The following is a 15,375-nucleotide window of genomic DNA, read 5'->3' on the forward strand; positions in this document are numbered from 1 at the left end:
AAACCTCTGAATGGTAGTTTGTATTGGAAAACGATTGTCCCATTAGTGACCACTTCAGTTTTTAGTGAGTTCTCCCGAGGGCCTGGGTTTGGGTTTGTATCACAGTGGCACTGAGGACGCACAGTAATTGTTCGAAGATTCGCAGCGATGAAACAAAGAGACGAAATACACATTCTCTGATGAACTTAATGTACACTTTTATTGAGAGATCATCTCCTCCAGGTATCTAAAAATATTTGCCATCACTGGAACAACACAAGGCCAAAAACTGAGCTGTTTGCCACAACCGATGACGGTTGGATTAAAAACTTTGTACAGTAGAAGTCAGTCTTTGAACATAAAAACACAAGGACACTCAGGCTTAGGTTGTGTCTGTGAGTGTGTGTGTGTGTGTGTGTGTTTGGCTGCGTATGGTTGCTGTACTGAGGTCAAGTTCCGTCAGCCCAACCCTCGCCAAAAACAAATGTGTTACGGTACCTCCTTTGGCCCCCTGTTACATTCTTGTAAGGTCCCCCCCCATAGTGGCCGTTCTATCGAATCCTCTTCTGCTGGCGAGCACGGTAGATGTCATGTACGGGCGGCGCCACCGCTCCTTTGTCATCTTCCTCATCCGAGTCCGCGTTGGGTCTCTTGAGTGACTTAGTGGTGGCGTGGTTCTCCACAGCGCCGTTGCCCTCACCGCCCCCATCTGGCAGTCTGCCAGTGATGAGCTCCACAGCAGCCTCGATAGCTTTGACGGAGGGAGGAAAGGGGAGAGTGAGTATACATACATACAAATATTCACGTTTCAAGTCAACTTTATTGTCAAATGTGCTACATGTGCAACATATTTTTTGCAACATTAGTTTTTTTTATCCTGGACTTAAATTATCCTCGGAAGAGGATAGTTCGAGCGTGGTTACTTTTCCCTCTCTCTACCCAGCGTTTTTCCTTTCTGAATTCTGATTGTAATTTCCCCATTGTGGGACAAATAAAGGATATCTTAATCTTAATATAGCACAGATGAAATTTAATAACTCTCAAACACAGGAGAGAGAGGAGCCGCTGTGGGTGCCCGCACCACCATATTATGATGTTATCTAGTGGAATATAGTTGCTGTTGTTGCGAGGTTGAATTAATTGTTGGTGTTTTGTCTGTGTTTGACATGTTCCTTTTTATTGATGCAAATCATGCACATTTTTTTGCTTCTTTCCTGGTGCAGCTACTAACAGCCCGTGTAGTCTATTTTGCCGGCATTCTCTTATATTAATCGCTGTGAGTGAAAGGCAGGTAAAAGCTAGTGTGCTGACTAACATTACTGATGAGCTTCATGCGACTGCAGTTTGGTTTTTTGTGTTGAACAACTGAACTATAGCATACTGTAGTTTATGTAACAGGAGTTTGAGATTGTGTACATGCTAGGTGCATGGTGTTGATGCTCTGCCGATTATTATTGGTCTATATTGTTACAGACCACAGTAAATAAATCAATACAAGAAGAAAAAAACAGTTGTAGTTTTAAGACCTTTGCCACTACCTTGTGGCAATTACCTCCCCTTCAATGTGAAAGGGATCTAGTTACCTTGTGTATGAAATATGCCGTATAAATAAAGCTGGCTTCCCTTTTACGGGAGGTGTCAATGATTCATAATTTTAGGCTATTCACTTCAGCCTCGATCTGGCACCCGGTTCTTTGCACCCAATTTTACATACAGACAAGAAGAGGGACACAGATAAGACAGAGACTGAGAGCAATAGAGATAAAAATTTAATAATAATAATAGAGACAGGCAGGCAGACAGAGAAATAGGACGACTTACTTTCCGGAAGTGTGCATCTCCTGAAAGTCTCAATGAGTTCATCCACTTGAACGAAAGGACCCTGCAGAGCAGACCATTGCAGAACCTTTTAAATATACAAAAACAAAGCAGCAGACCACTATGTGTGTTCACGATTACTGACGGTGAAACACGTCGGCGGGGGGAGCAGCTTCATTAAAATGACAGCCACCGGAGGAACAGGGAACACTCCGCCGGATACAGGGTGCAGGCCTGGAGCTGCGGACACAAACAACAGGCGGTCGTGAACACAAGACGTCACCTGTTGAGTTTGAAGCATGACACAGAGACTAGGTACCTGCTAGGTGGCGCGGCTGGAAGGGGATCATCTGATTGGTGTCCGGCTTGGGGTACTCTGGTTTTCGGTCTATTTCGTCCTTCAGCGTGGGCGCAGACGGCACCGCCACAGCCTCGGGAAGCAGAGCTGCCAGTTTGGCACGAGTCACATCCTAGAAACACAATTCATGAACAAAGTAAGATTTAGATGGCAAATTTCTGGTCCACAAGGCCAGACGTGGCCATTCAGGCCATTTTATGTGGCCCGCAAAGGCGTACCACAATTTTTCGTTGACTTCTATTAAAACTATGGCAAAAAATGTGTGATAATGAAATACGAGGGTCATTCAATAAATACCGTATTTTCACGACTATAAGGCGCTATTAAAAGTCTAAAATTTTCTCCAAAATGGACAGGACGCCTTATAATGCAATGCGTCTTTTATATGAGCCGAGTTCCAAAATCTGGCTGAGACCCGACACGCTGTTTATATAGAGAAAAGGCGGAAGTGAGGTCGGCCAATCAGTGAAGTGCGGGGAAGAGGTCGGCCAATCAGTGAAGCGCGTCCGCGCACTTATATGTAAATTTGGAGAGAGAGAAAATGTGTACGTGAGTGACGACACGCACGCATGCGGAGAAGCGGTCGGCCAATCAGTGAAGTGCGTCCGCGCACTTATATGTAAATTATGGAGAGAGAGAAATGTAAATATATGAAGAGAGGTGGACGTGAGGGAGGACAGGCACGCAGGGGGTGGGTCCGGCAATGAGTGAAGGGTGGGCGTGTAAGGCACGCCTCTAGCAGGTACCAGCACATGTATAAAATGTGAGTATGTGCATTATTGCAAAACAACTTCGGTTTTGGTTTTCAAGAACATGGGAATCGAGCAGCCGCCAGAGAATTTAATATCAACGAATCCATGGTTCACAAATGAAGGAAGCAGGAGAACGAGCTTCGCCAAGTCAAAAAGACCAAGCGCAGTTTCCGTGGAAATAAGGCGAGGTGGCCAGAGTTGGAAGACCAACTGGAGCGGTGGATTCTTGATCAAAGAGCAGCCGGCAGAAGCGTCTCCACGGTCACCATTCGACTAAGGGCGAAAACGTTAGCCGAAGAATTGAAAATTGAACATTTTCAAGGAGGTCCGTCTTGGTGCTTTCGCTTTATGAAACGGCGCCATCTATCTATGAGAGTGAAGACGACCGTGGCTTAGCAACTTCCAGCGGACTACAAAGAAAAGCTGGCCGTTTTCCGCACCTACTGCAGTAAAAAGATTGTCGACAAACGCATCCAGCCTAACCACATTACCAACATGGACGAGGTCCCGCTGACTTTCGACATCCCGGTGGTGCACCACACTGTGGAGAAGAAGGGGACCAGCACGGTTGCGATACGCACAACGGGGCACGAGAAGTCAGCTTTCACTGTCGTTCTTGCTTGTCATGCTAACGGACAGAAACTGCCACCTATGGTGATTTTCAAGCGAAAGACGCTGCCGAAAGAAAAGTTTCCAGCCGGCGTCATCGTGAAAGCAAACCAAAAGGGCTGGATGGACGAGGAGAAGATGAGAGAGTGGCTAAGTGAGGTGTATGTTAAGAGACCGGATGGCTTTTTCCATGCCTCGCCGTCACTCTTGATTCGTGACTCCATGCGTGCCCATCTCACACCAGCGGTGAAAAACAAAGTCAAGCAAATGAACTCCGAGCTTGCCGTCATTCCCGGGGGCTTGACGAAAGAACTCCAACCGCTGGACATCGGCATCAACCGGGCGTTCAAGGTGAAGTTGCGAGCGGCATGGGAAAAATGGATGATCGATGGCGAACACAGCTTCACGAAGAGTGGGAGGCAGCGCCGGGCTAGTTACGCCAAGATCTGTGAATGGATTGTAGCTGCTTGGACGAACGTTGCTGCTAGTACAGTTGTTCGATCATCATTTCCGTGGAGCCACATGACGACGAGAGTGACTCTGACAACGAGGGGGAACCCGGCGGTTTGGATGGATTACCGATACTTGCACAATTGTTTAATTCGGACACAGAAGATGACGACTTTGATGGCTTTCTGAGTGATGCTTGAGCAAAAAACGTGAGTACCTTGTAAATAAAATACACCCGAACTCAGTTCTGCTTTCGTTGCCTTTTTAAAAACGTGTTTAAGCTTCGAGCTTCAGTGTGTGCTTCAAGCTAACGTGTTAGCGAACGTGTTAGCATGCATGCATGCCGTATGTTTAAGCGTATGTTTTACCACTTTAAAACTGCGCCCATTCGTACGGTGCGTCCTGTATATGTGTAAAATACAGAAATGTCACCCATTAATGAGACTGCGGCCATTGGTACGGTGCGTCGAATAGTCGTGAAAATACGGTACTGTGAATTTTTCGGTTCAAGGACTTCTAATACCGATTGAAGCTTACTTTTTTTTCTTTTCAACATGGTCCCAGCACTGCCACCCACTTTTCCCATCTGTGCATCTATTGATGTCATTAATCGGAAAGGACTTTAAATATGTCCCTTTACACAAAAGATATAGTTTGTTCTGTATTTTATTTCCTGACTGCACCCAATGCGATCTAAACTGTAAACTTAAAACCAAGGTCTTATACAGCTATATTGTTTCACAGTAAGTGTTGCATCAGTAATGGTCAAAGCACACACCTTGTATCCCAGAGCCTTGAGTTCACTGGCGGAGCAAGGATACAGGTCCATGAACTTGTATCTGTCCACGAGCAAAGCTGTCTCTTTGCCCTCATACTCCTCCTTGAAGGCGGTGAAACGGCGCCGCTCCACCTTTAGAATACTGGCCAGGTCGCCGATGTTGCTCTCAAAGGCCAGAAAACGAGCCCAGATCTCCCTGAAAGTGTAGATCGACGAAATGCAAGACGATCAAAACGAGGCCGGCGAGATCAATTGGTCAATGAGACAACATAATAAACACTGCATGTACCCTGACTTCTCCGGTGAAAGGTTTCCTGAGGTGAGTACCCGTTCAAATAGAACCCTGGTGTTGTTATCCTCTGTCGGGAAGTAGAAGGGGAAAAAAATCTATTACATGACTACCAAAAGTGTTTTTCTCTTTGCTAGTTATTCCCAAGTGGTGGATCGGGATCAACAAGTGGGTCATGGAGCCATTTTGAGTGGGTCCCTGACAAGTGGTAAAAAATTACAGAGGGTGCTCAGTTTACGATGGTACTGCCATGTAACGTTTTCAAGTAGTACAAGAAGGCGCGCTTGGTTAGTGTCATGTTTACTGATTTCCATTGTATCGTTTTATAAGTTTGGCCTAGAAGGGTTTTAAGTACTGCAATAGTTAGCGATAGACCAAATTGCATTTCGACTTATATACCAATTCGGCTTACATCATTCCATACCCGATAATTTGTCATCGAACCGCCGCACTGTGCCAACTACTGGCGAGGAGGATTTACTCTATGTCAGATTATTTTATTTGTTTTAAGTATCAATGGCTGGTATCGGTGGGCTTTATGAGTACCCAATAACTTGAAATAAGGCTGATATTGACCCAATACTGATACTGTTATCAAAACTCGCCCATCCCTAATACTGTACATGTGTTTTCAAAGGCTATTTTTGAACAACACATTTTCCTTACTGTTCTCAACTTCTGGAACAGCGGGTCACGATTTGACAACCATGGGAAAATCGGAGTACATGAACCAAACAATTCAGCTTCCAGGGTGGAAAATGATCATCCATTAACGTCCAAAGTAGCACTCTCAAATAACACACATCATTTATTTCCTCAAATAGTGGCCTCCACCGTAATGGAAGTCATTCCTCAGTTCAGTCACAGGTGGGTCCACTTGAACAAAATGCCAAAAAGCAGCCAAGGTCAATGTAGGAGAACCTTTACTGTGACTGATGTCACCGCTTGTGAGGTACTGCTAACCAATAATGTCTCCAAATTGTTTGGGGATTTTTTTTCCACTTCTCTTCTAACTTTAACTTTAATTTTTTGAAGGAAAATACACAATATATACAATTATAATTATGTGAACTACTCCTTGGCGCAAACTAAGGCCTCCCATTGATGGGTGCCAGCTACTCACTGCCAATGAGAAAATAAATGAAGGACAGAACCTACCATTAAGGTGAGAGAGGTAATCGATGTATGCGAGTATGTACTCTGGAATGTCTCCATATTTCTTCAATCCAAGCTCAAAAATCTTAAAGGCAACAGATTTATCCTGTTGGGCATAAAAGACAAAAGATTAGACTGATTCCTTAAGTGTTTTTGTCACCGGCTGCTTACCATTACAGGCACGTATCACCTTGCTGCAGTAGTACTCCATCAGAGCTGCAGTGACGTAAACGTGATGGCGTGTGCGCAGATCCTCGCGGGCCTTTTTGAAGATTGTGCGGCCCGATTTGATGCCCTCCGCCCTCCTGGCAAACTTCATGTACTGTATGTACACCAACGTGGGGTCGATGTCCTCAATGGCCAGCAGTTTATTATAGATGCTGTGCACCTTCTCGTGCTTCATACGGCTCTGTCAAGATGGCAAAAAAAGAAAACAAATATAAAGGATCACCTCTCGTACGTCTCAGGTTGTTTTGAAGAGCTTTGACGGTTCCTTTGGTGACCCACTTCTTCGTAGTCGGCAAATGAGAAATAAAGAAGCATGTTCTTCTTCAGTAGTGTCCCAATGGCACGTTCATAGATGTTTGCGGCCTCGTCGCTGAAGAGTTTGGAGTTATTCATGTCCTGAGAGGAACAAAAGGTGGCCATTAGTGGTCAGATGATGCTGACTTCTAATAAACTTGCATGGATTACACTTTCGCAATTTAATGTGACACAACACAAGCGCTCTACCAAAGATCTTGACCGGACCGAAGATATCCGGACTAGCACTATACTGGACTGTACACAATCAGTTGTTGAGGGTTACTATTAAGCATTAATAACTTTGTAAAGGTAGACTTTTTGTTCAACACATTGGAAAGTGTAGGTGTAACTAACGTTTTGAAAACACAGTAATAAATGAATAACGATGTCTCGTACCCCTTTCTCTGCCAACAACTTGCTGGACTGCTCCAAGTACTGAGCTGACTCATACCACACATCAGGATGGTGCCCGAGCACCAGCAGACACTGCTCATAGGCAAACATCACTGCAACGAGTCCAAAAAAGTCAGGAGAGACAATTTCCTCGGGCGCTACAAACTAATCGGCGGAGTCACAAACGTCAACATGTCATTGACAATAAGTCACCTCTCTTTGTGATGAGCGTCTGATCTTCTGTGCGCAGCGGGTTGCTTTTTTCCCACTGAATGTACTTCTTCCACATATCCACCTGCTGAGCCTCTTGCGGGGAGTTCTGGGGCGGCACGGAGGGCGCATTCCTGTCCAAGCCTTTCATCACCGTCTCATACTCCTGCGCACACCGGGCAACCGCTGATTCAGCAAGTCCATCTTGACATTGAAGGAAGCAGGTTGTTCATTGTATCCCCCCCCCCCGCCTCCCCCCCAAGTGCCCTACCTTTGCTACTCTCCTGGCATTCATGTAGTCTCGGCTTCGATCCTCAATCATTTTCTTGGCCAAGTGTATATTGATTCCCTGATGTGTGAGATAACCAACCGTCAGCATTAACACAGTCTTGAAAACACATTGAAGACTATATAAAGATTGATGACCTCACCTCCTCATATTTGCTATAATCTCTCCAGAGTTGCTCGATGTTAATCATGGGATTCACACAACCCCTCTGGTAGACCCTCCGCACAGCTGTGATGCGCTGATTCTCTGCATACGAACCCACAGCCTCACTAGCGATACATAGAACGACATAAGCATCAACGTTCGCTTACATGGTACATACAAGGATTAACGCGGGGGAAATCACTCACACTCCCTTCAGGAAGTTAATGTAGTCCACCCAAATCTGTTAAAAAAAAGGACCACAAACAATTAGGGAGCAGTAGTCAATGTACACCTAAAATTATTTATATTTAATCTACCTGATATGACATGATTTCCATTCCAATTTTATCCAGGGCAAAGTCGTATGCCTGGGCCATCTTCTCCCTGAGGGCGGCAAAATGTGCCTTCAAATTCTTTGAATAATCATCGGCAAGATTTACAGGAGTCACGCAAGCTTACTTGTAGCTGGGGAGCTTTCCTTTGGTCTCTCGCACGTATGCAAGGTAACATTTCCAGAGGTCAATGTGCAACACTTTCATCAGGCATCTCTGAAACAACTGCAGCAAAGAGATTTTGCACACAGACAAATTTACAAGTCGAGCTGGTATTAATGGTTTTAAGCTTAAGAACTCCATTTAGAGAACAGGTACTCGGAGTGAATCTTTTTTGAAAAAATATATATACACACAGAGTCCCCTCAAGAAGTATTTCAAGCGGCAAGGTCAATTCCTTTGTTTTTGTTGAATACTGAAGATATTTGGGTTTCAGATCAAAAGCTGAATACAAAAAGAAAACAACAAAATTGACCTTGCTGTTCCAATGCCTTTGAAAGGAACTGTAGAGTGGGAAGTAATCAAATAAAATCCAAACATGTCACAAATCATTTTGAATTTGACTCTGGGCTCAACAAATGGAAAAAAACCCACAAAAAACTACAGGCTTGACTGTGGGGAAATTAACACGGAGTGTGACCGGTGTTGTTTCCTGAAATGAGTGGAACAAAATCATTTCATGTTGCCTTGTAAGAATTTCAAGGTGCATACACAGAATATGAACTGTATGTAAAATATATACTCATCACAGGGAAATTAATAAACTAGAAAATGCTACATTACACTGCATTAAATACTCATGATGGCATTTACTCACCTTTTCTACTTTGTCATAGTTTTTTGCCTTGACCTGCAAATAAGACAAATGTAAATGCAATATTATTTCAAGAGTCATTTTGAAAAAAAATGTATGGCTCCCAGGAACCATGAATTCATGCAAAATTCAGCACACACACACAACTCAGCAGATCAACAAAGTGAAATTCACACAATAATGACAAAGAATTTGTATAGAGGGGTTTATTATAATTGTAACGTGGGGTAGATTGTGCCTCAAAACCATAATAAAATCCCAGTTAGAGTCAAATGAAAGCATTTTGAAGGGAAGGAGACACAAAGACAAAAAAAAAACTACTTCTGCGGTACAGTGTCTTATATTTGTAGATTTATTTTTTTTGAGAGAATCTTGAAATTAATATTTTGAACAACAAGAAAGAAGCTCCTTTGGGACGGAGTGTTGTTTTCGTCCCAATAGCTCTCCAGATCCAAAAGATGCCACCCTTGCAGAGTTGTGCTATGCGTAAATGTACTACAAAAATACAACTTGAAATAAGATTCCACTGTTGGAGGTTGACAACATTTTCTGTTTTTGGTGCGAGAAAGACAAGGCCAGTCAGTGGAATTAGTACTTTATTTTATAAAGCCAAACCGAGCTAATTTTACATGACAGCTACATGATCATATAAAGTCACGGAAACAAAAACAACCCGTGCACGTGTTGTTTACTCATGTTCCACTGAAACAGATTCACAAAACACCCCATAGAGTTTTTTCTTTTTTTGCTCAAACTTGGGACGTTTGCCCCCTCAAGCTGTCATCAATTTTTGTGAGTCCATTTTACATAAAACTCACTCGGTATCCAAGTTAAATCTAAAAGAAACAAAGCACACATACAGTTTAAAGTGTAAGCTTTATATTGTAGAAACAGTAAAGTCAGGGGGAACAAAAATGCTTGTGCCTCACCAAATCGGGCTACATAAATGAATAAGAACGACAACGTTCTTCCATGTCAACCTAAAGCTCAAGATCTATCAGTTAGTCGATTATCAAAGTGCACGACAATGGTTAAAATAACAGAGCCACTGTTGATCGACCATCAATTAGTTTTATGAACAAAAACATGATTATCAGCTTAGGGAAGTTACATTACATACACGCAGACAACACCTCAAGTTCAATACAACACTGCCATGACAGCACAAGTTCAGAATATTCAGATATCCAGCTCATCAATCCGAATAGTGTACTAAGAAAATAGACTGACCGGTCATTTTCGATGATGTATGTTATTTTCATGCAAGAAAAAAATATATACAGTACATCTTCCCTATGGCACAGTTAGCATAAAAGTTAATATTGCGCGACCCCTTTTCACCACATTATCATTGGAGAGGGACATATAAGAACAACATTCTTTTAATTTATTTTTAAAAAAAGCTGGAAGAAAGTCCGCAAAACTAACGTGTTGAAACTCAACAGCAGATGTTATACGGTTTTTGCAGAACCAAAATCTCCAGGTGCTTACAAAAATATGGATTTTGCTCAAAGGGTCCATTTGACTGATACATAGAGCAGCTGAGAAAAGAATTTATAAATATATTTTTAAATATCAAATAAAAGTCTACACACCCCTGCACAAATGCCAGTTTTTTTGTGCTATTAAAAATACAAAGATAAATAATCTCAAAACTATTTTCCAGCATTAATGCACCCCATAACCGGCACAACTGAATTATGAAACGATTACTGGTACACATTTTTAAGAGGGGAAAATAAAATAGAATCTGAAATAATTAGTTACCCAACAAGTCTAATCCCCTTCATAGTGGGATGTGATTGTGTTTAAGATTTGGACATATCTGACACTCTACACATCGACCCTGATTCATAGTAAATATATTTCAGTTGTTCTAGTGGATGTGTGTTTTTCTTTTCTGTTTTTTTTGCCTTTTGGCAGAAGACTGAAAGTTTTGTGCTAAGATTGACAGCCATTCAGACAAGTTAATATTTCCCACCACCTTGACTCCGGCTCCCAGCTCCAGCTAAATGAAAAACGGTTTCTCCAGGTTTCACTGTAGCTAGAGTGTTGTATTTTTTTATTTATTGATGAGCAACTGTGTTCCAACAAAAACACAATTTGGAAAAATGGCCCCAAAAGTTTCACACCAGTTTTATCAGACCATACACACAATGTTCCCATGTATTTTGGGTGATTTTGTTGTGGTCCAGAGAATCTCAGATTCGATTTTCTGTGCGGTTCATAATTCCAAAAGGCAAAAACACAACCCTGCTCAACACCAAAAGAACACCAAACCTACAGTGAATCATGGTGGGGCCCAATTTTCTTCAACTGAGACGGCGGTATTATTCACTGCAGAGTGAATTGTGACCAGTTTGAAATCGTAGTCACTGATGGCACAGCACATTGAGGTTTCTCATAGAAAGAAAGAAAGAGCCTCGGAAAGCCTAAAAGAACGTCTGAAATTTATTAGGGGTTAATCAGAGACATTTCAAAAGGAGCGGCGTGTGCTCACTGACATTTACCATTAGGTTGAACATAATTTGTTAATTCTGAATGGTGCCACATCACAGTTAAGAGGTTGTGCACATTTGTGAGCAGCCAGATTAATTTGTTTACCCCTGCACCCTTATACTGACTTTTTATATCCACTGTACTACTAATTATGAGTGACAAAAACTAAAACACACACATTATGGCTACATGCACAAGCCAGTACAAGAGCGACATAAAACTAATTAAATTAAAATGGTTGTAGTCAGTGTAGAATGCACTGCATCATGCAAAGTGAGGTGTCAAATATTTTGACTCCCGCGTATGATGGAGCAAAAAAAATCAAGGACTCTCATTCGAACAAAATGCAGTCATACAACTAATAAACTACAATAAGAAACGCACTGGTAAATTAGCTGTGCCTTGTATAAAATCTTAACGCATTCCATTTCTAAATGCACACTTTTTATACATCTTATGCTGGACCTCATTAAATTGTGCTTGTGGTCATAAGTGTCAAACTGATAACTAGTAACTTTTCAACAAGAATGAAATAATTTACGTCAGATGAATGCTGTTTTCTGTGTGCACACTGACACGCTGGTGATAGATCCACAAGAAAATCCAGACCCAGCAAATGAGTGATGGGGGCTGTATGGCCTCACTGGCACTAATATGCATGCAACCAGATCGTTGAGAAGCTTTGCCCACTCTAGATGTGCAGCTCTGTGCCGACTTTGATGTCCTTGCTCAGCATGAAAAGGGGGGGGGGGGGGGGGTGACATTCAACTCTAAATATACACCCCAAGTCAACAATTGACTTAACAGGAGTTGCTCAAACTGGTGCTAGGTAAAGACAATTTACACTGCAATGAGCCAACTGCAAGTTCTGCTGAGGAGAAGACATTAACACCACCATGCCCAAAATAGCTTCCACATAACATGACAGCTGTGCTCCTGCCTAAATTCAATCATGAAGAACACCAAGCAACCGGCATGTTCACAAAGAGACTGTCAATGACCAAATAAAAAACAATAAATATAATCAACCGAAAATGACATTACATTGCCAAGTGCTGGGGTTGCAACTGTTGCGCGACGAAACCAAGAAAACAGGTGGACTGTGACAGTCACAAACTGACTCCGTGGGTACTGTGATGTCATTTTCAGTTGCCAGCAAGTGGCAATGTAAGGAAAGATGGATAACAATAAGCAGATTTTTCTGCTGAACTCATATTCCACTAAATGCAATATTAAGAAGAATCAGTGTGATTAGACTGGCGGGTGCACATAGAACATGAACAAATATTTTTTTACTTGACTTTCCCTTGAGGGCAGAGGTGGAGAATCTTTGACAAGTGGGCCATTTTGGGATAGAGCTCCCTTACAATTCCAAAAACAAACATTGTAAAGAAAGTCAAGTCAAAATATTTCTTTACAATGTTTTTTGCGGCCCCACTCGTCTGGACAAAGATATTCCGGTTAATATTGCGTTTGGAGAATATGAATTAAGCAACAAAACCCACCCAATTTTAATCCAGAATTGGCCATTACCTAAGCAACTGCGCTATCATTTTTAGTTGACAGCAAGTGGCAAAATGGCCTTGAGAAAAATCATAATCGTAATTTACGCTTTATATGACATCCAATCAACTTTGTCTAGTAACCAACGATAAGCAAGACCAACAACGTGGTTATTTCCGCTACCTACTTCCTGCGGTCCACTGGATCTTGCTGCAATGGTCCAAGCAGTTTATTCTTTTACTTGAATGGATGGGTTACCCACAACATCAGATGTGCCACATCAGGTAAGAGTAAGGAGACTTAAAATATAGTTCACGCCTAAAACAAGTGAATGTATTTTTTTTAAGTAAAAGAACAAACAAATTAAAGGGGCTTTAAAAGGTCTGTGTCTGCCTGCATCAGTAAAAATATTGTAGCAAAAACATACAATGGGAGACTGTTCCTTGTTCCATTCATTCAGTGGGAAGGTGGCAGGGAATGTCTCAAAAAGCAGAGTATTTGTTCATTATATTCCAAAAGAAATGACACAGGAGGCAATAAATTGACACGACAAGTGAATAAAAGGCTAATGCACTCCAAATACCATTTAAATTGTTTTAATACTGTTGCAGACCAAACATGCAACAAATTCACTTTGCCCCATTTAAAAGAATACGACGAGGAAAATACTAATTAAATGCTGGGACCCGCCCCCCCCCAAAAAAACACCTTTCCCGTTTGAATGTTTAAAGGCACAATCCTCAGTGACAACGCTTAAATATTGATATATATTCTATGGAAGAGTGATGCTTGAAACAAATACTTTGAGCAAGTGGCTCAAATCAAGAATTGTGACTTTAAACCCCATCGACTTCGGAGACAATTAGTGTGAAAAACACATTGTTGATCACGGAAGGAAAATGGCATGCATACGAGAAATGAAAGAGTATTAACCTCAGCTTCAATGAAGAGTTTCCAGAATCTGCCAGAACTTGGAAACTGTGTGACAAGTCGCTCATATGTCTTCCTTGCTTTATCAATAGGTTGGTTCTAGAGTGGGAGAATGCATTTATATCCACACAAATGTGAGGAAGAGATAATAATTAAGGCTTTCACAAAAGATTAACCCCCACCCACTACCCTTAATCCCATTATTATTTTAGCCCCTATGCAGTAATGCAACTCTTGAGTCACTAAACCTGTGCTTCTCGAATCAGAATGCTCCAAGCGTCAAGGTCATATGGGTTCTCTTCCAACTTTTTCTCTGCCTTCTTCACCTTCTCCGGGACATACTCTGCCGCCGCCTGCAGTGGAAGGACAAAATGCATGAAATGAATCATGATGGTGCAGAAAGGAGAAGAAATAAAAAACAACGCAGACCGTGATGGTGCATACGGGTGGAGGGAGCGTCCGGTTTTACAAGTTAAATCTTAAAGGGCACGTTTGTGGTAAATTAATTACCCCAAACAATCATTTCATTCATATTTTATTCATCAACTTTCCTGTGAAGCTTTCGAATCTTAATCATTCATTACCGCAAACCAGTGCATTTGGGTGTAAGGGGTGAGCAAATCGGCCCAACGACGCCATAGCAACAACACAACTACGTGCTAGACAGACAATATAGCATGCTTTGAACGAATATATCGTTATGTACACGAAACTGTGGTGATATATTGACACACTGTGACATAACCAAGACACAACGAAAATATTTAAAATATATATATATACACAATTGTTACAACAAGGACAAGTAACACGCGCTATTAGCAGTAGCATTTCAGGACGGGCCTTTGCGACATAAGCTAACTTTACCTGGTCGGCTGCTGCGTCTGTCGACATGGCTGCAGGAGTAATATGGGGTTAGAGAAGTACTACAGTATGACTAATGATTAAATGCCAACGGGGTGGAGAATTTTAAAGCAGCTCCGTGACAAGCATGATCTTTAAATCGAGCGATCACGTTGTCCTCAAAGGACTCGCTACTCGGTAACGAGCCGCTTTTTTTTCTTTTCAAAATGGCGAGGCAATTCGCTTCCGCTCCGCGTCGCGCAAAAACAATAACATTTCCTGCCCCGGACCTTCAAAAATAATACAATACTTTTCTCAAAAACAAAAAGAGGAGCATTGACAAATGTTAATATATGCATATATTTTATTTTCCGTCATTTTTAACAGGTCACACCCCTCCATTTTTTTCAAAACATTCCGACTTTTAAAAATTGAACAAAATTCAGGACAGACAGAATTTTACATTTTCAAGCGAACGAGACATTTAACAAAAAAGTTCTCCACCATTCTCGTTCTAAATTCAACTTGTTCAGCTCATTCACAAAATATTGGGGGACAATTTTCCTCATTCCAACAATTTCCATATTCCCCGAATTTCACACTCTGCACAATAAAATTCCTACATTTTCACAAGAAAATTCCCAAGAGCTATTTTCAATAATCTCCCCCTTCTTCAACATTTCTTGACGAAATCAAACCATTTCA

The 15,375-nt window shown here is 41.8% G+C and overlaps 1 protein-coding gene across 1 annotated transcript; it reads right to left on the reverse strand.

Moving 5' to 3' along the window:
* Positions 1–180: 180 nt before the first annotated feature.
* cstf3 (cleavage stimulation factor, 3' pre-RNA, subunit 3) lies at positions 181–14,928 on the reverse strand. Its single transcript, XM_052063481.1, has 20 exons — positions 14,695–14,928; positions 14,076–14,180; positions 13,831–13,926; positions 8,899–8,931; positions 8,209–8,306; positions 8,067–8,133; positions 7,956–7,990; positions 7,748–7,874; positions 7,588–7,665; positions 7,320–7,482; positions 7,110–7,219; positions 6,696–6,812; positions 6,379–6,597; positions 6,192–6,294; positions 5,034–5,103; positions 4,745–4,940; positions 2,117–2,267; positions 1,943–2,037; positions 1,801–1,861; positions 181–730 (listed from the first exon to the last, which is right to left on the reverse strand). The coding sequence occupies exons 1-20, from the start codon at positions 14,719–14,721 to the stop codon at positions 531–533; spliced, it is 2,151 nt and encodes a 716-aa protein (XP_051919441.1). The 5' UTR covers positions 14,722–14,928; the 3' UTR covers positions 181–530.
* Between the last annotated feature and the right edge of the window lie 447 nt (positions 14,929–15,375).

Source organism: Hippocampus zosterae, chromosome 4 (genome assembly GCF_025434085.1).
Source record: "Hippocampus zosterae strain Florida chromosome 4, ASM2543408v3, whole genome shotgun sequence".
NCBI classification, from domain to species: Eukaryota; Metazoa; Chordata; class Actinopteri; order Syngnathiformes; family Syngnathidae; genus Hippocampus; species Hippocampus zosterae.